The 22,732-nt window shown below is 33.9% G+C and overlaps 1 protein-coding gene across 12 annotated transcripts in view; it reads left to right on the top strand.

Annotated features, from left to right (window-relative positions):
* Positions 1-21,415, top strand: part of LOC120329227 (androglobin-like) — a 52,668-nt gene extending 31,253 nt beyond the window's left edge. For 8 of the 12 annotated variants that reach the window (XM_078118300.1, XM_078118299.1, XM_078118298.1 and 5 more), the window contains 20 exons: positions 255-422; positions 549-684; positions 858-1,083; positions 1,643-1,777; positions 2,241-2,394; positions 3,131-3,318; positions 4,489-4,570; positions 5,223-5,337; positions 5,952-6,058; positions 7,429-7,530; positions 8,186-8,306; positions 10,417-10,877; positions 11,964-12,122; positions 13,101-13,197; positions 15,588-15,702; positions 16,534-16,632; positions 17,049-17,142; positions 18,052-19,456; positions 20,077-20,286; positions 20,779-21,415. In XM_078118300.1, the coding sequence (XP_077974426.1) occupies positions 255-422; positions 549-684; positions 858-1,083; positions 1,643-1,777; positions 2,241-2,394; positions 3,131-3,318; positions 4,489-4,570; positions 5,223-5,337; positions 5,952-6,058; positions 7,429-7,530; positions 8,186-8,306; positions 10,417-10,877; positions 11,964-12,122; positions 13,101-13,197; positions 15,588-15,702; positions 16,534-16,632; positions 17,049-17,142; positions 18,052-18,243 (2,751 nt within the window). In that variant the 3' untranslated portion in view covers positions 18,244-19,456; positions 20,077-20,286; positions 20,779-21,415. Of the gene's footprint in view, positions 1-254; positions 423-548; positions 685-857; positions 1,084-1,642; positions 1,778-2,240; positions 2,395-3,130; positions 3,319-4,488; positions 4,571-5,222; positions 5,338-5,951; positions 6,059-7,428; positions 7,531-8,185; positions 8,307-8,588; positions 8,619-9,671; positions 9,786-10,416; positions 10,878-11,963; positions 12,123-13,100; positions 13,198-13,668; positions 14,884-15,587; positions 15,704-16,533; positions 16,633-17,048; positions 17,143-18,051; positions 19,457-20,076; positions 20,287-20,778 lie in introns of those variants that run through there. The other 4 variants (XM_039395774.2, XM_039395775.2, XM_078118306.1 and 1 more) reach the window with 4 other exon arrangements.
* The last annotated feature ends 1,317 nt before the right edge of the window (positions 21,416-22,732 follow it).

Here is a 22,732-nt window from a genome sequence, read left to right as displayed (position 1 = left end):
GTTGCTTGAACCTTACAGTGCTGTTCATATAAAATGCTCAATATCAAATATTCATTGACTCAAAAATTATTTTTTATCCTTATTTTATGTAGTGGCCAATAAAAGACTCGTCTAAAACGTTATATGATTTTCTCATTATTAATCCAGATCCACTTAATAACTTGATTCTGGCAATACAAATTTGCTGAAATATTGTTTAATTTTTTTGCATAATTAATGAGCAATTTTCATTCATCGTAAATATCTTGTTTCAGGAAAGCTGTCGTTTTGTACATACTGCTATCAGTATTATGCAAGGTATTGGCAAGTGTATCGAAGCAATGGGTGATATGGAAGCATGGAATAGCGCTAAGAAAGAATTGCATAAAAGTCATATGCCATACACTGCGGAAAATAAGGCAGAGTTAATCAAGCATTATGGTGTAAGTAATGGTTCTACTATAAATTTGGAAGTTTAGGATTCTTATTCAAATTATTTCAAATTAAAATATTAATTTTACTTACTCTAATAATATAAATTTAGACAAAAAATTTACTTTGTTACACAGATATGGCACAGGACTTTTTATGACACCATGGCACAATTGATGGCAGAAAACAAAGTTCCTGCCCTTGCATTCGCTCTGCGATCCTTCAACTTTGATCTTTCACCCCAACCTATGGGTATTCTTGGAGATCCCAGAGGTTTGTAATAATTATTTCAATTTTTATCTTCCTGGAAAAAGTTTGACAGATATTGAGAGATATTTAACCGCGCTGAAATTGTCTTGTTAGGTTTTTTTTATATCCTGTTCAAGTTTTTGTGGCATTTTGCACTCTTTAGTAAAAATTTTCACTTATTATATCTTTTATCCCAGATCCTATAGAACCTCATGAATCCTGGGCGAATCGAACTCCCACTGAAGACGAACTAAAAGCAATAAAAAAAATACAAAGGCATTGGAGAGGAGCTCTAGCTCGTAGAATGAGACGAGTTATAACACGAAAAGACTCAACTGAACATCTCACTGCAAAAGATGTTTTGAACACTGCTTGGCAAATTATACAACCAAACTTGGAACCTATTGGATTGAAACTATTAAGGTATATAGCCAAATACAGGGTTTCCAAAATTTTTCGCTCGATTTTATAATGATAGCAATTAAAAAAATTTTGTCTTTGTTTATTAATAGCTCTTATTGTTGTTGTTTCGTTATTTATCATACAATGAAATTTATTTAAACTTTCAATTGTTATTACTATAAAATCGAAATGGAATCTCGAATACTTGGAGAATATTATTTAAATTCAATATTTATACGATATAATTGTATGTGGCTTTTTATTGTAGTTGGTCCTTCAGACATATAAGTTACTGGAAACATAGAATCTATCACTCAGTTCGCTGAGTTATCACACACAATAGGAAACGTGTTTCATCAATAACTCACTAGGAAGAGAATTACATAATGAAAATTGGGTGATTCTCTTCAAAACGCGATTCAAAGTTTTTGTCTGAACCGGTTCAAATGATTTATGAAGTTCGAATGAAGGGGAGTCGTTAAGGAGTGTTTTTACCATAATTTTGATATTTCCACCTTATACCTCCTAAAATGTGTAATAACAAACACCTCATCCTATCCTATCATATTGTTCTTTATAGGTCAATGCTCAAGGAAGATCCATCTCTCCTTGAAAAATATCCATTTCACAAAGATGAATGGAACAAAATCAGTTACGCTGACTTTGCTGGAACCTATGATGACCAACCACCTAACACTTGGTTTGTTATGTTCAGGTAAGATCTCAGATTTTAATAATTTTATATTTTACAATACATTTTAAGGATAGGATAAGATTTACATGGTTATCTCAGGGAAGAGGAAAGTTGAATAGGCGGTTTAATTATATGGCGTACCGTGGCTTCTTGTCTGGTTACCAGTCCATGTTGGATATGGAATTAGTTAGCCAGTTATTTGTTTCAGATGTATGGACTTCATGATGAAGGAAGCTGTAACCAACCATAGGTTACGTCACCGTGAGGAGGATTCCTTTCGTACATTTATATTCCCCAACAAGATTCGAACATGCGAACCCATACAGGGTAATCAGAAGCTCGGTGGCGAGCACAATCCTAATGCTTACATTCCATGCTTAAAAATATTTGAAGATCTATTCAGAATACTATCAGCCTTGAGCCCAAAATCTGTCTGCTGTTCTAGTTATGAAAGTATTTCTAAAATCACCTAATTGTTTTTCAGGGAAATATTTACTGTTGAAGAAGATATGCTTTGTGTGCCAAAATTATATACTCCATTACGAACATGCTCACTTCGAGTTGTTGACAATGACACTGGGACTGAAATTATGAGAGTGTTTCAAAAAGTGGCTCCACATATTTATCAGAAAAACAAAGTTTGTCATTGTTTGGAAAATTTTTTTTTTTGCTCACTTTTTTAGAAATCCTTCCTATTTTCATTCAGTTCACAACTTATCACGGTAATGAAATGTTCGGAAAATCTACCGTTTTATTTATGTTGGGTTTTATATTGATCTCGAGAAGACGAAACAGCTTAATCATGTGACAAACCACCTGTCATCTGGTTACCAGTCTGTGTCAGGTATCAGAATAGTTGGATAGCTATTTGTTTCAGATGCATGGACGTAATGGTGGAGAAAGCAGTAACCGACCAGCTATTACGTGAATCACTCTTGTACGACAGCGAGAAGTCTAGCAATACTCTCGTATGTAATTATCTTTTCCAGGATTCAAACCTGCGAAGGGTAATTGAAGATACGATGGAAAGTGTATTTCCTCACGCTTAGTATGCCAACTGCCGAGTTGACAATTCAAACAAATATCTTTCTTTCTATTTTACATAATGATCTCTATATACAAGGGGTCTCCCCCCCCTCCTTTTTTAGAATTTTTCAAGTCTTGCGCCCCACAAATTCTCTGGTAAACAAATTGCGCATCTATGAATTCCTAAGATCCAAGGTCGTAAACATGTAGATGATGGTTTAGATGGTTCTAGAATCTGTGAACTAACAGCACGAAATTGAACTCTCAAACATTCTCTACGCTAAGGATTGTTGGACGCGCCTCGCCGTTTGGGAACCACTGCTCTATTCGTTATTTGTTTTGTTTCAGAGAGGATACACTTTTATCTGCGAGGCAAGATCATTGGAAACTCCCATTGTTGGTGGGAAATGGAGACTGCGATTGATTGGTTCATCTAGTCCTCTACCTCAGCCAATGAGTGGACAAGTAAATTATCACTTCAAAGTGAAAGACAACAATGGATATTATGTTCCGAATGAAAAGAACATCATTTTAAGGTTACTTTGCATAAATTGATATACTATACTCTATATTAAAATTATGGAGTGGCATAGTGAGAATTTTAATTTGAAAACAGGTAAATCATAGGTATATAATAAGTTTATTTCGACTCCATAATCAGCAATAGACAATAATAATAGATAAAAACAAAAATAAAAGTAACTGATTATAGAATCGGGAGAGCGAACAAAACCTAGAGTAAGGTTTGAAACGTACAGATTTTATATGGAAAGGTATTGATAAAAGAAGTAGTACGTGTTCGCTCACCCAAAAGTAAAAAAAACTAATTAAGGCACGCACGCACACACACACACAATTATCGAGACATGATACTGTCGGAGGTGAAAAAAGCGAGACTTAAAATCAATTAAATTACTCAGTAAAAAGGAAAAATATACAAACAAATGAAAAAAAAATGAAGAAATTCTTTTGCCACACCAAAATAATAATTTTATGAGGATTGCCAAATTGGATACCGAATTAGTCAACAAGAGTTATGTACTGTGGATAGAAAAGTATTCCTCAAAAGATATCGTCAAGCTGATTATAATTGGAGTCACCTAATGCCAAATTGGTTCGATTGGTGACTGTGTTTAAATAATTTGCCAAACGATTTACCATTCATTGGGGAAAACATAGTAACAAATAACAAAATTTTGTTTTTCGATAATTAACCGCAATATTATTATACATCCAGAAACTAGAGATGAATAAAGGGCTTGGCGGTGTGGCGATCATGCTAAGCGTTAGAAGTATGCCCACCACACCTTTGATTACCCTGCATGGGTTCCCAGGTGTGAATCTTGTAGGGGATAGCTATGTACACTTCGTCGCCATAGAGGGGTTCACATAGCTGCTTGTCGCTTACGGCTTTCTCCACCATCAAGTCCATGCATTTGAAATAAATAACTGGCTTACTAATCCCATACCTTACATGGACTGGTAATCAGACAAGAAGCTGTGGTTCGCTATATGATTAGCCCATCTTATGGACTTTCCTCTCCTCCGGGGTAAATATATAAATCCCATCCTATACTCAAATTGATAAATATCTTTTTTTTTTACTTTATACTTATGCAAAGCTTCCAAAAATTGGCATAAATTACAATTTTATTGCATTGAGCACATGAGGTTTCAATTTTTCATTAAATGAATATTCATTTCAGACACCATGTCAAAACTAAATCAGATATGATTGGAACCATACAACTACAAACTGCAAAACCGGATGTTTATGTGAAACTTCAGGTACTTTTACCTATTGTGTTTTTTCATTACTTTCTCCATCCAGCTATAATGGTGTTGCAATCATAGATTTTGACTTCAACTTTTAGTAAAATTAGTGGTCTGTTCTTACTTAGTTTCCTTCGAGAGTGCTGCAAATCAGGTAGGCTATTTCAAACCTATTGAAGAAAAATAATTATTTAAACTCTACATAGCCATGCATAAAGCGAAAGTGCAAAGTCACGCAACAGAAAGCTTATTCTGTTTAATAAATGGGTTTTTAAATAAGATCCTGTACAACATCCACTGTGATGTAGGGGGCTTTTATGTTTTGGTACCGTTATCTTTCTGCTCCACCTTTATGTACCAAATTTGTTACACCCTTGATGACGTGTTGGGGGATGGGACTTGGACACAAAATGTTTGACCTGCAGTGTCAATATCGTTAGTTTAACACGTTAAATTGTCTTTGCAACTCACTGCAAATTTTTTATGAAACCCTCATTTTGATGTGTCCTAGCAACTCTTTGAACATACAAATGATACTTTAATTCACCTGAATATGATATTTCCTCTATTTTCTATGTACATAATATAAGAATTACTATTAGTCCTGTCTACCTTTTATGTGATGAATGGTGGTCTTAAAATATTTTCAATATAATTTATATTACAGGTTCTTGACCATGAAGTTGAAATTGCAAGTGCACAGGGCAAAGGTCATTGCGTTATTCCAGCATTTTATTTCCTGAGTGATGAAAAATCAGATGACAGAGCTTCCAGTAGATTGTGTGAGTTTTGGTTTGGGTGATCAATTTTGGTCTCTCTCATGTTGGTTATTGTTTTTCTGATTTTTATATTTTATCTCAATACTTTTCTGTACTATTAATTTCTATAAGACCATTTCATCATACATCATAGTTAGATTTTCTATTTCCCTATATTGGGGAATGCATTTGAATTATCGAACTAGTTAGGTATTACCAATTTCCATACCTAACTCGAACTGAAAACTTACGCAGGGACGTGCCATCGTAAGTATCAGTTGGACTTACACAAAAATAACTACCTTTCATTGCAATGCGTATGCTTATAAGTTATAATGAAGGATGCTGTAGCAAAAATAAAGATTAAATTCTATTTAATTCAAGAGTCTTTCTGCACACTAACACAAATGTATTTCTGTAACATTTTGTCTGACAGACTTCCCTTTTCGAATCAAACAGAGATATGCCATGTTGCCACATTATCAAGTTATTTCACCTGCTTTATCCTTTTCTGAAAATAAATTTTGAATATTATTCTACTGTTTGTGATGATTTTCACCTACTGTCAACTCTGGATCCTAATTGTAATATTAACAATTTTAACATTTTTATATAATACATACTATCTACAACTACAGCTCACCAAGAAAGCAAGGCTCTTGTTAACCAACCAAGCAAACTAGGAATCTCTGGAAAGAAAAGAACTGGTTCAGCCAAAAGTAAAGATGGAAAACCAGCCAGCCCAGTATGTGAACAAAATATCTTTCCTAACATATTTTGATACTTTGATTTGATGTTATTCACTGTTAGATCAATGTTCAATTGTGTCATTGTGGATATACATCGTCTTTATTGGACACAAAGTGTACATAGGAATCGTTTTGTTATTATGGTGTTGTTGTTATTAGAATTTGTTTGTTTGTTGTTATGAAAAAATTGCCTTTTTCGTCAACTACTGGACTGATTGCTTTGAAATTTCCAGTGGTTTAGGATTGTATTTTTCGCTAGAAGGATATTACTTTATTTTAAAAATTTGGGATTTGTTTTTTTGTGTGGGATGACGTCATCAAAATTAAAAAATTTCGCAGTGATTTCGCGTTCGCCTTAGCAATATGGTGGCCAGGCAAAGTCAAGGAAACTGTGGTACCGGTAGTCTACTGTGACAAATCGCCTCCGTGTTCATATATTTGAGCGTCGCTTTCCTTGTGTATCATTTTGGGTGCTCCAGAAGTGTGTTTATTTGCCTAATTTTGTTCGCCTACTTCACATCAAGTTGTATAATTTACTTGGCCAACACAGACAGTCCCGGAACTCGTAATAGAACTAAAATAAGGAAAATCGGAATGAAATTATGGCCTAACCCTAACCTGGTACACATACTACGGGAGTACCTCATTTTGGATCAAAGTTGTCATAGTGTCTTAAAATTATTTATTTGAACATGGGACAGGCCTTCATGATATTTCATTTATCTATTTGTAATCATGTTTGTTTGTCACTGATTTGTGTGACTGTAGAAACAGATGGATTATATTTATTTATTTATTGATATCTACGGTACTTACACTGATTGATTATTTCCTGTCTATTTTAAACTAACACGATACAGCCTTTAATGCACATTCTGTCTACAAAGGAAAAGAGCAATGCCCAATTATATGCACCTGGTACATGATTACCAGTGTGTCTGTTTCCTGAATGTGTGTGCTTGCTGAAATCAATTGATGAAAAATGGCGAGCCTTTTGGAAAATAGATAAAAGTATTAGATTTCTATGAGATTAATCAAGTTAAGAACAATTAACAAACTCAACAACAATGGAAACATTTAAGCAAGATGCCTATGCTATTCTGCCCCAAAAATTCACCATTCACATGAACACATAATATAATTCATATCAATTCTAGTATCTTTCTTGCTTCACCCAGAATCGTTATTGGACAAGAAGTAGGATCATTTTGTTATTATGTTGTTTTTGTTAGAATTCATTTTCTTGTTGTTATGAAAGAATCGCTTTTCTCATTACTGACCAATTGCTATCAAATTTTCTGAGCATCACTCTCTTGTTTGTTTATAGAAATATTTTTATTTTTATTAATTATTTTTTAATTCTCAGAAACAAAGTCGCAAGGATTCTGCAGATGCAGGAAAGCTTAGCATTTCAAAACCAGATGGTACGAGTGTTGGATCGGAAGATATTGGAGCTGAATCTGTCATCGTAAGTTTAAAATCATTGTAGTGATGATGAAATATTAATTTGAAAACAGTTATTTTAAAGCAATTGAGTTTTAGTAAATATTGTTTAAAAATCACTGAGATTTCACTCAGAGGTAAAAGAAACTCACTCATATATTACCTCACTTTCTTAGTATGGTATTTGTAAGTGAGATAACCTAGTGATTGGCATTTTAGACATAACTACATTGTTGACGTAATAGGATAGGATTTACATATTTATCTCGGAGGAGAGGAAAGCCACTACGACATCTTAATCATATGGTGATTGGTGAACCACGGCCTCTTGTCCGGTTAACAGTCTATGTCCGGTATGGGATCAGTTGGTCAGTTAGATGCATGAACTTAATGGTGGAGGAAGCCATAACCGTAACCGTTACATGAACCACACTATGATGATGAGGAGTCCAGCAATCCTCTTGCACATACCGTAATTATCCCCAATAGGATTCGAACCTGTGAACCCACACAAGGTATCAGAGGTGCAATTCCTAGCGCTTATCACAATGTGCCACACCGCAGAGCAAACATACTTGCATAATAATTTACTATCCTTACTATAATATCACGGTACTACTTCTATTACAATAATTCAAGAAGAAAGGTTTTATTATATTATGCAAAATTATTTTCTCTAGCCTCACAAATACACTATTCAAGCAATAGTAGAACGAAATAGCTGGCCTCTGCCTGAATCTCAATGGGCATTTGTACAAAAACTACGAGAGCAAGAAAAAGAAGAAATCAAAGTATATACAGGTAGAAGTGTGCTGGCATCAGTATGATTGTTGTGTTGCTGTAAAAAAAATTGTAAACTCAATTGCGTGTTACTCTAATTTGTTGTGTGTTATAGGTAATTACAATTAATTTGTTAGTGCTAAGTTTAATTCTGAATTGATTTACTCTGTAAAATATTGATTTTAATGATTATTTTGATTAGCATATTCTGCTAAGCTACAAAAAAATTGGCAATAATAATGTTTTTTTCAATTATTTATACAATTTATCCAATCAATCTTTTTTTTTGCTCTAAATTCACAGGAAAAAGAAAAATCTCTGTAGCAAAAAAATGTAATTTCTTTATTTGAATGTTACAGCTTCTTAGTTGATAATTTTTGTTTATAAAATTACCTCAGGGAATCTCTTTTTTGGTCATCAATGACCCATATAGAATATCCTTTGTTTTGTCACAATAGAGTCATATAACAATCAAGTAATGTTTCATCTTGTTTTGTACCTCTGACTAAAATAAATATATATATATCGTTTCGATTTTTGTTTTATTTGACACTGGAGATTTGTTAAATCCCTCTAACTTGAAAAAATACGCAATTTATTTGATCATTGACTTTGCAAATAAAACGATTGATGAAATTTCTTTAATTTAAAAATAAAAATTAAAAAATCTAGTGGCGATTAATAAAAATCCCCCCCCCCAATCCAAAATAATAATATTAAAACACTTTTCAGTCTAAATTAAAATAGTAAAACAACTAACTAAACCAGTCAATATTTTAAATACTACAACCCAAACACAAAAACCGTGTTATGCAATATAAAAGCTGTTGTTGCTAATTTTTATTTTGTTTTTCGTAATTTCTATTTTGAGTTTAATCATTTTTCTTTATTTTTCTTTGTTTTCTGTACTTTCTTTATCTTTTTCTCTGTGTGTTTACAAATCCCTGTAATATTTATGATTCGCAAAATTCCTTCCACACTCAACTTTTTATTGCGGCAATCTGGAATGTTACTTAACATACCGGTACTAACTGGATTGTGACATCATACTAATTGCATGACAACAACATATTCATAATATATACCAAAACCATATTTCAAGAAACTTTTATTTTTTCATTTTCCTGATTCTCATTTTTTCACTGTAATATTCTTTTGTCTTTGCTTTCTACTTGGGTTTCCTTTTTTTCTTCCATCTTGTAAAATAATAATTTTCCTTTCATTTCTTTTATATTTTTTTCTTTATTCTGTATCGATATTGGCGATATATTTATTTTTCATTCTCTTTGTCTATTTCTCTCTTTCACTCCATCTGATCAAATTACTTTTGATTTCAAACTTTCAAAATATCAATTTTCATCTAATCTAATCTTTTACTTTCTGTAGCTCAATTTAATTCAAATCATTGTTTATGGTGCATTAATCATTCAATTTCTAACGGTAATTTCATAAATTTCCCTATTTCTCATTAACATTAATATTGCATGGTTTGAATCTAGGACATGTTTGATTACAATTCTTTTTTTTTTTTGAAAAACTATTTTTTAATTTTTATGTATAATTTAAATATCATTGTTTGCATGGTTTTGCATGACTTCAACTTTAATATGCATTTTTCTGTAAGCTGTACCTACAACTATTTAAAATATATGCATGTTATGGTATTTTTCTATATGATAAACATAATTGATTTAACCAAAATATATTAACGGTATATAATTATTTATTCCACATTTACAAATGAAATCTATGTGATATATTTCACATAATGTCAACTTTGGGAATGTGGACTTGATTATATTAAATGTTTCACATGACTTTATTAATGGAATTATTCATATGACACATAAAAATCAAATTTGTGATATTATTTCACACATTGTGAACATGGTGTGATTAAGTTAAATGTTTTACATGCCTTTTAATGGAATCATTCATATCACACATAAAAAACAAATTTATGTGATAATTTCACACATTGTGAACATTCAAAACTGGATTACTGGAATTTGGTTATGTGAATTTTCTACATAACTACTCACGTTTCATTTATGCATCCATTGCGTGATTTGCAATTTATGCATGCTTCCCTTATATACATAAATATATTATTGCATGTTGGAATATATAGTGAATGAAAATAATGAGATAACATTCCGTTCTGAAAGTTTATCCGTTAAACCCAAACCAAATCAAAATAAAAGACGCTCAATAAAATGTAGTCTATCTCCTCGAACGTCCTTATCTCGATCTACATCCTCAATCCCAAATTTAGAAACTCGAACCGTATCTCGAAACAACCTACTCACTCCTGACTCCCCCAACAATACTCAAGTAAAATCTCCTAGAAATTCCTTATCAAAACGTAATCTTTCAAATTGGGGGGCCCAGGGCACCGGGGGTAACTTATTCTCCCATTCCTATCCTTCCTTAGCAAAACAAGATAGACCTGGATCCCCAAGTGCAAAGGTCGCTGGATCTGGCGGAAAAACATCAGCTGCTCCTGATAAAGGAAAGAAGGGAAAAGGGGATAAAGGAGCAAAAGAAAAGAAGACTCATGATAAGGAATCGGGTTCACGACCTCCATCTCAAGTTAGTATCAGTTTTAATATTGTTAGATTTTATGATCACATATTTGCTTTGAACAAGGCTTCAAATAAACAGACCTTTCAATCAAGACAATCAACAAGTTTGATTCAGGATGGAATCGGATTTACATATTTATCCAAGCGGAGAGGAAATCCGATAAGACGGCTCAATCATATTGGTGAACCCCAGCGTCTCCAGTTACTAGTTCATGTCAAGTGTGGGATTAGTTAACCAGTTGTTTGCTTCAGATACATGGATTTTTAGTGTATCAATTATAATTAACAACCAGAGAAATCCTTTTGCATCTGATGTTTATTTGTAGGTTTCATCAAACATAATCCTCCCTAACAGTGCATTACAACTATGTTCTCAATGTGTAACACAAAGAAATAATCCCAAAACCATTTTGTTCTACAACTGCATATGACTGCAAGTACATAGGACAGTATAATATGGTATAAACATATCTCATAACAAAATGACTTCCTGATAGCATATGCGAAGTAATGCTCCATTGTATTGAATGAATTGGTACCATCATCTTAAGCACAAAATGTTGGTTGAGCACAAGTTTGCATAAACTCATTTGATGATAGTTAATAACCACAATCAAAAAATTTATCATTTTGGAATAATATTTTTGAATATGGAATTTAGTCTTAATTAGGTAGTGTACAATAGAGAACATGCCTAAAGAAATGTATATCATAAAGATCAAATTTAGTAATGTTTAAATGTGAACATTGTTTTTTCCATTCTGTATTTACCTCTTGTGTAATCAAACTAATTTCAGTCTGGTTACTAGATGACAATAGCTCATAATAACAAATTTTCATATGAAAATTGTATAAATTATTTTTAAAATCTGAAATTGACTATATGAAACTTCCAATTAATACAAAACTGCTCTGTGCAGTGGTGAAAATCCTTGTGTTCCAGGGAAATATCTTTATCTATAACTAAAAAAATCATGAAACCTATTTCTCCTAACAACAACAACAACAATTTATCAGTACGATTGATGCATTTGTGTTCAATGAAGCTTTTGGTATATCGAACTATTTTCTACCAATGACTTTTTATTTGTAGGTTGTGTATGATAGTTCAAAACCATACTGGCTTCTAAATGTTGTTGTTGATGATGAGAAAGCCGATGATGTTGAAGTTAAGAAAGACATTGATCGACAGGAACAAATTAAAGCTGAAAAAAGAGCTTGGGAAGCTCAACAACCTGGCAGAGCAGTTAAGGTGAAACTATCAAAGTATTTTTGCTTTGCCTTCGGCGTTTTTGTAGTACCCTATGCTCTACTGTCATTCCTCTATTGTTATATGTTCAGTTCAATAAGGTTGATGTATATAGAATAAGCATGGCTAAATCATGTGGCGAACCACGGTCTCTAGCGTGGTTACATGTCCATGTCAGGTATGGGTATTATTGACAGTTGTTTCTTTCAGATGCATGGACCTGATGGTCGAAGAAGCCGTAATCGACCAGCGGTTACGTGATCCACTCTATGGCAACAAGTAGTCCAGCAATCCTCTTGCACATAATTATCCCTCATGGAATTCAAAACCTGGGCAGTGTAGCAGAAGTGCGACGGCGAGTGTATTCCCAATGCTTAGCATGGTGTGCCAACTTTTAAGCCTGTCTTGGGAGATGTCATTTTAGTCAAATTGAAAATAATTGAATAGTCAAGCTGCTATGGAAAAAGATTCTCTTCAAGAATATTTGTTTTTTGGAATTCTTTTATACCATAACCTTTGTTATAAGAAATTTACACAAAAATATCATTTTTCTAAATATCCATTTTCCTAAAAAAAGTGATCTATTTTTCTATTCTGTTCAAGATGTATTGATCACAATAAATCATTTTTTTGTATTGAAAAAATACTCAGCCAGCCCCGTTCTGTTACTCATGGTTATCTCAACGGTGCTCGGAGTCTCTTTTTGTAACGTATTTGTTTTTGGATGTAATCTTTTTAATTGGATATATATTGTTCAAATTCTTTTTATTCAACCTGTATCAAAGTTGGACTTTTTTCACAGGTGTCACTGCTCGATAACCGACTTTAGTTTTTTTGCGCCACCCTTAAACGTGAAATGCCATTTGTATTGGGTTTTCTCCTAGCTTTTGTTCGCATCAAGTGTATTTTCATTTTGGTGAAAAATAAACTACTGACTGACTAACTGTTCATATCAATTTCCGATATATACATTATATACAGGCATTACAAGCACGTTTAGCATATCTTGAAAAATCAACCAAAAAGGTTGAAAAAGATTCAGATAAAGAAAATGAAGAGGAGGGAATGAAATCTGAGGGTGCGTATTTAAAAACCACTCATATTGTGTCACTCAGCATCACTAATGTATTTGAAATTCCGACTATCGACGGACCAAACAAAAATGAACAGAAGATATTGGAAATAGAGGATTTTTTCAACACATACGCTTATGATTTCCATTATTATTCTTCCCGTAGATTTTGAATTCTTTGAGTGTGATTGAGCTTTTTAGACTATAATCAGGATTTTTCTCTGATTTATACCTGATTCCAAGTTTTATTCTAGTAAATTAACACAGTGATTTCTCACTTAATACTAGATTGGACTTACTCCCAACCCTCACTCACATGATTTTCCACTTCTACATAGTAAGCACTTGCCCGATCATGTCTCAACCAAAGATAAACCATATCTAAAAATCTTCGTTTTTTCGAAGATGAGCATGATTAGATAAAAATGTTGAAAAAAAATATTATTGATTTTTTGTTTTCTTCTTTATATTTTTCAGATTTGGAAAACACTGCCTTAGAGTAGTTTTAGTGATTAAAAAATCCACACTTAATTTACTAATTTTTTAAGATTTGAGCTTAGATATACTCTAATTGTGAAGAATCGCTGCTTTCTTCAATGTTTAGCTTTGTAAAGATTGTAATATTACTAATTTCTTTTAGCTTTAGATTATATTATTGTATCTTAAAATCACAATAGCCTGAATAATTTACAATTGATAAGAGATTATCATATTGTAGTTCATCATACAATGTTTGGCAATGCGGAATTTTGAAACTTTCGTCATCCAAGTACTCAAAATTCTGCTTTTTGCTTACAAACTCAAATTTCAAAAATTACCTGATTATTTTTGACATCTATTGTACTCGTACAAAATAATTTTCTGGTGTTTTTGTTGAACAACTCATTGATATGAATATTTATAACATGGTTTTTCAACAATCACTGTGAAATTAATCTGGATTTTTTCCTGGAGTAATTTTGTATATCAAAAAATTCATAAAATTGAATGTAAAATATCTAATTTAGCCTGATTTGCTGCTTTCGCTGCAAAATTATTGAATATTATCATTGATATTTCACAAAATTTAAATTATGTGATGGTTTTGTCGCAAAATGGATGCAAAATAATTTTACCTTATGATTGAATTAACGTACATTAACATCCTTAAACTCCATTAACCACAGTAACAATTTTTCATAACTACTAATTTTTCATTCTACAGTCAACTATGTTACTAAACATTAGTTTAGCCATTCCATACAGTAAACATTAACATTTGGTTTGCCATAAGTTGACTTTTTCCAATATGAAAATTCGCGCAAACAATTATGAAAGCTAAACGCACAGTAATATATGATAGTGTATTATTGAGAAAATATAATTTATTTATATTTTATTATTATATTTATTTATATCTTCTATTTTGGCCAAAGATAATTCGAACTTGATTTGACGGAACATCAATCTTTTAGCTTAAGAATCCATCTTATTAGATATAGCATGATCTTTTGTAGTGCACACATTACACCTGTCATCAGCAATTAGTAGCTTGCATTGTGATGTAATAATGTTAATTTTAATTATCCTTTGTTGTATGTGACATCTTTATTGTTGTTAGCAATCATTAAAATAGTCACTAAAGGCAGGCAGCCCACTTCTCATGAATATACATCCCATCTCGCTAAATAAGGACTCCAGAAAATTGAAAAGGTAATTTCCTCCAAGCACAAATGCAGGTATTGTTTTTGAAAAATGAAACTTACTGATCTGTATATGAGGACTGCAATTATGTCCTGGTATTTTTCGAGCTAATTTTTTCATTTGCTCAAAGACTTTAGAACACAGAATCAAATATTCTTACCTCAGAGAAAGGAAAGCCTAGAAAAAACTTAATTTTAAACAAAGCCATCTTCTTTTAATGTTTGGTTTTCAGTCAAAGTGAATATAGTTGGGGGAGGAAGCTGTTGAGGGACCCAGCAATTCTTTAACACATCGTCAATCATCGCGAATATCTAAATCGCGAGTACCTAAAATAGTGGAGCATAGTCATTGGAACTACCACTTCAGGATCCCTCCCACGCAGGGTAATCAGAAGTGCGGCGCAAACGTATTGTAAACACTTAGAATGATGTAGAATACCGCCAGAAAACTCTTTTCCGACGGCGGTAGACCCACATTTGATGACTAAATTTGATATTTGATAAGTGTTTTCTTTTAATAACCAAGAATTACATGTAACAGTTTTTTTTATTAGTGTTAAATTGTGAGAGTTTGAGTTAAACAGAACATCTTTTAGCTGTAGTCAGTAATGCAAGTTTTTATTTTCTTGATGTGCAATTGGCAGTATCAACCATTACGACTCAAATCATCTATGTATATTTTTTAATGGTAATAATAATTCATTTTAAATACAGAACTGTCTGAAGTTGAACCGACTGAACCAAAAGATGAAGTTTTGACTCTCCATCCTCCACGACCTCCGACCCCAAAGATCATTCTCAATCCTTTGGATCTCACTCCCTATTATAGGTTTGGGTTATTATTATTTTATGAGGTGTTGAAAGGCTTGAACCAGTGCTTGTACGTGTGTGTATAAATGTACCACATCCAATCTTTATTTAACATATTTACCTGAAGACTTTGTTTTTAACCAACTTCGTTGTATTTAATTTCTACCTTCTTTTCATCACATAGCATTGTTAAATATGACTGAAATTGTTTGAAAGTAAGGGGCTTCAAAATAACACAATTTTGGAATTCATTTTTGTTTGCGTGGTTGATAGGTCAGATATTAATCTGGTGTCAAAGTTCAATGGGTTGGATCAAATAAGAAACAGAACATATTGTAATGGGTACATAGAAATTCCAATTCTCCATTATTACAGCATAATATATCGCTTTAAGCTTAGTTAGGGAGGAACATAAGCCACACAAAATTCAACTAAGACTAAGACACCGGCACGGCGGTGTTGCACAACGGCTAAGCGTTAGGAATATGCTCGCCACCGCACCTCTAATTACTCTGCGTGGGTTCGCAGGTTCGAATCCCATGCAGGGATGGTTATGTGCGAGAGGATGGCTGGACTCCTCGCCGTCGTTGGGTGGTTCACGTAACCGCTGGTCGGTTACGGCTTCCTCCACCACCAAGTCCATGCTTCCGAAAACAAACAATACAGTAAAACTAATCCCATACCCGACTTGGAATGGTAACAGGACGAGAGGCCGTGGTTCGCCATATAGATAAGCCGTCTTATCGGCTTTCCTCTCCCCCGAGATAAATATGTAAATCCTATCCTATATTGAGATACTGTTCTTGTGAAGTGACACCTAATAGGGGAAAACTTTGTGCTGATATTTCAGGCCAAAAATGGTTGATGAAGTTCATACACAAGACCTAGATGAGGATGTTTCTACTGAAAAAGATCTGAAAGAAAAGAATATAGTGGACCAGTATGAAAAGTCAGTTTGAATTTTATATATTGCAAACTTTTCTGTTTCCCAGCGAGGATATGTCATTGTATGGTGTACTTGTATGGTGTACTAATATTAAAAACTTCTAAAAACTTTTAATTTTGTTCAATTCAATTTGATCTTTGTCATTTCTTTTGAAATTAATTTATGGCCTTGGGTAACGTTGGATTTTCTTGATTTTATTCGTTGACATCAGTCAGTATATGATGGCATGACGTAACTGGCCAAGTGACTTCAATATTTTGTCTATTGCAACAGACAAAAAGAAATAACAAGATTGTTCATCAGTATTCAGCACAGTTTGTTTAGCCTTATTTTGTATGTGTTCAGTCATCATTCATTCCCAAGTCTTAGGTCTTAAGTTTCAAGCTCAATTTTCCAATATCTTGTTGTTAAAATTTTAGAGAAAGGCAGGCTGTTATGGATTGGAGAGAGAAAGAAAGATGTGAGAGATATCAACTGAAAATAAATCAACTGAAGACTTTCCAAGAAATGCAGGTTCGTTTTTATAGATTGTATAAAAACAACAGTTTCATAGGATTATGAAATTTTTGTCTCATCATGAGTACCAATGGGCTATGTCTCTCATTTAGCGATGTTATATATAATACATATATGAAAAGGGATATTTACTGAAGGACGCCAGAACTAGATAATGTATGATGACAATAAGAATGTTATCTTGTATGTTCTCTTCCTGTTACCAATATTCGATTTTGAACTTGGAAAGAACCTATCTAATGCAAGAGTCTTGCTGCACACTAAAAGCTTTATTCTTGCTACAGCATCCTTGCATTATACACATATGGATCCACTTGCGCAAAGGCAGAGTATAGGGAAAAATAGTGTGTTTCACGTAACTCCATGGATAGTTTTAAAAAATTGTTGTTCGGATAAAAATATTCTTTTGGCTTTAAACACTGGTTGAATAAAATAGTTAAATAACAAGTATCTTTTTCAAGCCCAATACATTCATTTCTGTTTTTGGGATCATTGGGGGGAGATGTCTTGCCTCAAATTTCTACTTCACATAAGATAGGATTTTCGTATTTATTCCGAGGGAGAGATAAGCTGACGAGATGGCTTAATTATAGGCCCATCGCAGCCCTTCGTTACCAGTTCTTGTTAGTATGGAAATTGTTAGTTACTTATTTGTTTCCAATGCACGAACGTGACCAGTGGTCAACGTGAACCACCCTACATGGGTATGCCATTGGTTGATTTTTGTCAGATGGCTTTAATTGATATTAACGATATTTTAACTGTACCAACTTTGTATTCATATAATATTATATTTGAACATCCTCTCTTGTTTTCCCAATAAATTTCATTCCCGAGTATCTCACACTCACTTTCTTAAAATTGAGTTCAGTATATTCATGTCAGTGAGTTTTACATCTCCAACAGAACAAGCTAGACGATGCTCGTGCTGAGTTACGAAAACCTCGAGAAGCATATCGTCAAACTCTTCTTGAGGAAGAGCAGAGGAGAAAAGAGGAGGAGGAAGAAAAAGCTGCAGCTTTACTTGCAGCACAAGAAAACAACTCCGGGAGTGTTTCTCCAAAGGGAAAAAAGAGTGCTGGGAAAAAGAAAAAATAAATATTAGCAAAAATATATATTTTTATTTGTTCTTTGAATTTAATTTTTTGCACTTATATTTTTAGTTACTGTGCCCTTGATAATTTAATTATACGCTTCCATGTTTTAATTGATGATGAATTTCATTTTCTTTACTTGAGATTCGTCATTGTCTGAGCGCGGAAATGTATATTCCTCTTACCATGAATTTAAATAATTCCATAAAGCTCCTTTAGTAGTTGGTGATTGGTTCGGTTTTCTGATGTTATTTTTGCACATGATGTTATTTTTTAAAAAAGACATATTTTCGTATTTTATTGTGTTTTGCTTCGTCCAAACTATTATGTGGTAAGATGTTTGTTAGAGTATTGTTAAACACACACGTATACCTCTATGAGATTATGTAAAATCGTTAACTGGGATAGAAATTCTGAAACACCAAGTATGTGTTGACCATAATAAGATGCATTTGGCGACGATGGCTTCCATCATAAAACTGTCTTACTACAGCGCTAAAATTTTCATTGTGAAAATAAAGCCGATGATTCAACTACAATCTCCGCCGAATTCATGATACTCTGCACGGGTTCACAGTTTTGGAGTCTTCGAAGTGCGCGAATTCCCATCGTGCTTTCTACAATTTAGTTAAACTCAAATGTGGCAATTCAAAAAATTCGTCGAAAGCGCAACTCACTTTACGCGATTGGCATTGTTATGCGTCTGGCTGACATTTTTAGTCGTAATAATATATATGTCATGAGTTGACACGACGGAAACGTCCAGGCGTCAACAATTAGTATCATCTTTAGAATTGAAGGTAGGAAGCATATGTACGTTCCTCGTCGTTTTGGTAGAATTGACTCGTTCATAGTATACTTTATTGCGAATGAGAATTAAGTGTCAATAATACCCACATAGCGGAAACGGAGGATGCATGACGCGCATTTATATAGAGCACACGCGCCATGACAGCATGGTTCAAATTTCAGTCTACTGCAGCAGCTGCTTTTCTTGTGACTGGAGAAAGACTACGGACTTACGGCAGAAATAATGGCTAATAAATCTTTAGCTATCTCGGGATTTGTCGTAGCTTTAATCGCAACATTAGCTATTTGTGTTGGTCTAGCAACGCCGTCTTGGATTAGCACAGTTTTGAAGAAAATTGATATCACTTTAGGCATCTTTCAGATATGCGAGGCTGGATATGGGAACTCTGCTTGCAGCAGCATTGTAGGTAAGTTGAATTTTCAATTTAACAAGTCTCTACGTTTGTTGGGTCTACCAGTACTTTTTCTCTCTGTCGATATTTTGGAATCAATCTTATCAGACTTACTTAAAACATTTGTATGTGTAATATGGTGAATTGGGATTAAGAAGTGGCAAAATTATGGCTTAGTTCATCATCTAAATAGCAAGACTTATATGAAGGGAGATTACAGCCGATGCTACTTGTTCACGCCGGATAATATAGTTGTAGATGCTCATAATCAGGTACATGACTGTTCCAAATCGATTTTGAGTCGAACAACTGGGACATGCGCTGCTGTTATTTGTGTCTGCATATGTTTTTAGATAACCCTGCGTGACAATGTTACAAAAAAAATGTGGCAACCGGTGGCATTCTTAAACATTCATTGGCAACCGGTGGCATTCTCACAGCCTTAAGTAGAATCTTGGCTTGTGAACCCCTTACTTACACCTTTTATTTTAAGTGGCGTCTCGCTTTTTTGTTGCTGTCACAACTACGTTACAGGCAAATTCACGTTTCTTCTGTGCGCGTAAGCAATAATTAGAATTAGTGAAAACTGTGCACAGATATAAATGTGTACTTGTACTCTTATTATATATGTACAGAGTATGTATTCGGCGACAGCAATGACAACCTATATGCAATGTTACTTCCCCCGGCAATATTTACTGCCATCAAAGTCGTTCTTGGGACACTGACTGCGGCTATAATTTTCTCATTTATTGCACTGGTCTTACTGGGGCAACACGTATGCGGCGACAAAGAAGGCGGGAAACGGGGACCAGTCATCGGAGGAACATTCCTTCTGGTTTCAGGTAAACTTTGTTGGTAATTAATCGCAGAACTTTTATTTTGGATTGTATTCAGCCTTGGTGCGGCGCAATCAGTTTAAAAAAAGCCTTTAACAATCAATCACTTGACAAATGACAACAATACAATTCTTAGTATGATCATGATTATAGGACATGATGGCGCTAAATAGCCAGTGAAGCTTGCTTATATGAACATCGCTGATTTCTTGCTAAAATGCATAAGATCTATTGATATCATTAGATTTTAGTGTATCCTAATCTTTTTACACATTGCATTGGGTCTGATTTGCTCCGACTGTTTGATAGAACAAATCTCAAATGAGGTGAGCAACAGAAAGCTTGGACATGCCGTTCTATCTACAACAGTATGCCAACCCATGAACGAAATTGAAAATATGCCAATAAATTGTTGTAAAATCAAAAAAATAAAAAGGTAGAAATCAAATTGCTATTTTATAATAGATAATAATCTTACTATTTCAATTTTCATTATAGCTATTTTGAGCATTGCTGGAATTGCAAGCTTTATCGGGATATTACTCGCTGAAAGACAGAAGCAAAGTGGAAATATGGGAGCACTAGCAGGAATAAAACATCTCGTTATTTCAATGGGATACAGCTTTTGGCTTACTTGCGTTGGTGCTGTTTTTACCTTGATATCATCATCCCTAGCATTCTTTTCGTTGTAAATGGGTACCTTACACATAGGCTATGACCAACTGGTTTTATATTCGCCAAAATTATCAATTTTTTATATTGAAATAACATAGAAAAAGTAAAAAAAAGCATAAAATCGGGAATCGGGAATATATTCATGCATTACTAAACAACACGTTCGTATGACAGATAAAGAGACTTTTGATTAGACTCCGTGTTGCAATTATTTATTTATTTTAATTATTATTTCTTATTTTACCTTAGAAATTGATTTGTCAAAAATATTTTGTGTATGCCTACTGCTATAAAATTAAACAGTCATTAGTTCTGGGAATTGTATTGAAATGAATTGGCTATTTAAGCATTTTTCTCTCTCTTTGTTATATGAGAATGGACAATTGTTTATTCTCGAGTATTTGCATAATGATTTTACATAATGAACACGTCATGATAAAATAAACGACAAAACCAGGAACTCGAATGGTCCAAAGATGATCATATCTTTGTGACTTAATTGCTTTCAACTATCTGAAACTTGAAACACTTATATGCGTATATTTATCACGAGAATAGACGAAAATAAACTATTATAATGATGTAGAAATTGACCAAGGGCAAAAGCAATATCTCCCGTACTAAATCTACTGGGCCGAATTCAAGAAAAATAACCGAATGGGATTGGCTCGCGATTGGCATTCGAACAAATAATGCGAAAATGGCCGTGCAAGAAGGTTGTTTTGCTTCCAGGATTAGATCAATCCAGCACACACAAGGCTGAATTTGTGTTCTATAGTTCTTTTAAATTTTTTTAAACATGGGCTAGAAACGGCTAGAATAAAACCAAAGGGTAGAATTTGAATTATCTAAATATATAATAAATGTAGACTATCTATTGCCGCGAACACAACATTACACCCTTTTTGATATGTTTTAAAAAAACATACCATCACACCAATCTGACGCCGTACAATGCGGCTCAACAGTTGGGCAATGTCATCGGGTCTTCTGGCACAGCTTGGAGCTGAGTAGGTGGGCATTTTGATGCTTTACAGTCGAAAAATGTCAACTTGAAAATAAAAACGCAACTTGAAGCTCCCATTGTCAAATGTTATTTATGACGATTAGAATGGCCAGTTGTCACTTTGGATGCAATTTAGCATGGGTATACCTGCTTTAGAGACAATTCAATGCTCCTTGAAGACGCGACTTTTATCAGAAATAAAAAGCGCGAGAGTAGTCGATCTCGTTCTAGCTATAGGAGACCCTTCTTCTTATCCCGTATTCGTTCTGTCTGTCTGACTGTAGCATCTAAACCAGTGTGCAGTGAGAATACGTGCCAAAGTTTTTAAAATTATCTTGTCACATGCCACGGTAGGTTCGAATAGTTGCCACGTGATAAGGGATAACTATTTACTCAGTACTGAAACAATTTAATGTCTAACCGAGTCCGTTCGCATGCCACGTTCGAGCTCATGGCGTGTGATATTGGGCATCGTGCCATGTGTTGTGCACCCTGGTCGGAACGGCTCGACCTATTTGGATGAATTTTCTCAGATGGGTTATGTTTTCACCCTGGCAATGTGCGTTTCAATAATCAATAATTTAATAATCCATACACTGAGGTGGCCTTAGGGATTTGAGTGAACATGTTTCAATTTTAGCCACTGTATACCACTCATGCAAGGATGCCTACGAGACGCGTGGCTCCCATAATAAATTGACAGTTTCAAAAAACCCGGTCTCCCTATCACGCTGCTGTTACACATCTACAATATTGCATGGAAGATAACAG

This window comes from Styela clava, chromosome 12 (assembly GCF_964204865.1).
Source record: "Styela clava chromosome 12, kaStyClav1.hap1.2, whole genome shotgun sequence".
Classification (NCBI taxonomy): domain Eukaryota; kingdom Metazoa; phylum Chordata; class Ascidiacea; order Stolidobranchia; family Styelidae; genus Styela; species Styela clava.
This window is presented reverse-complemented; position numbering and strand designations above follow the sequence as displayed.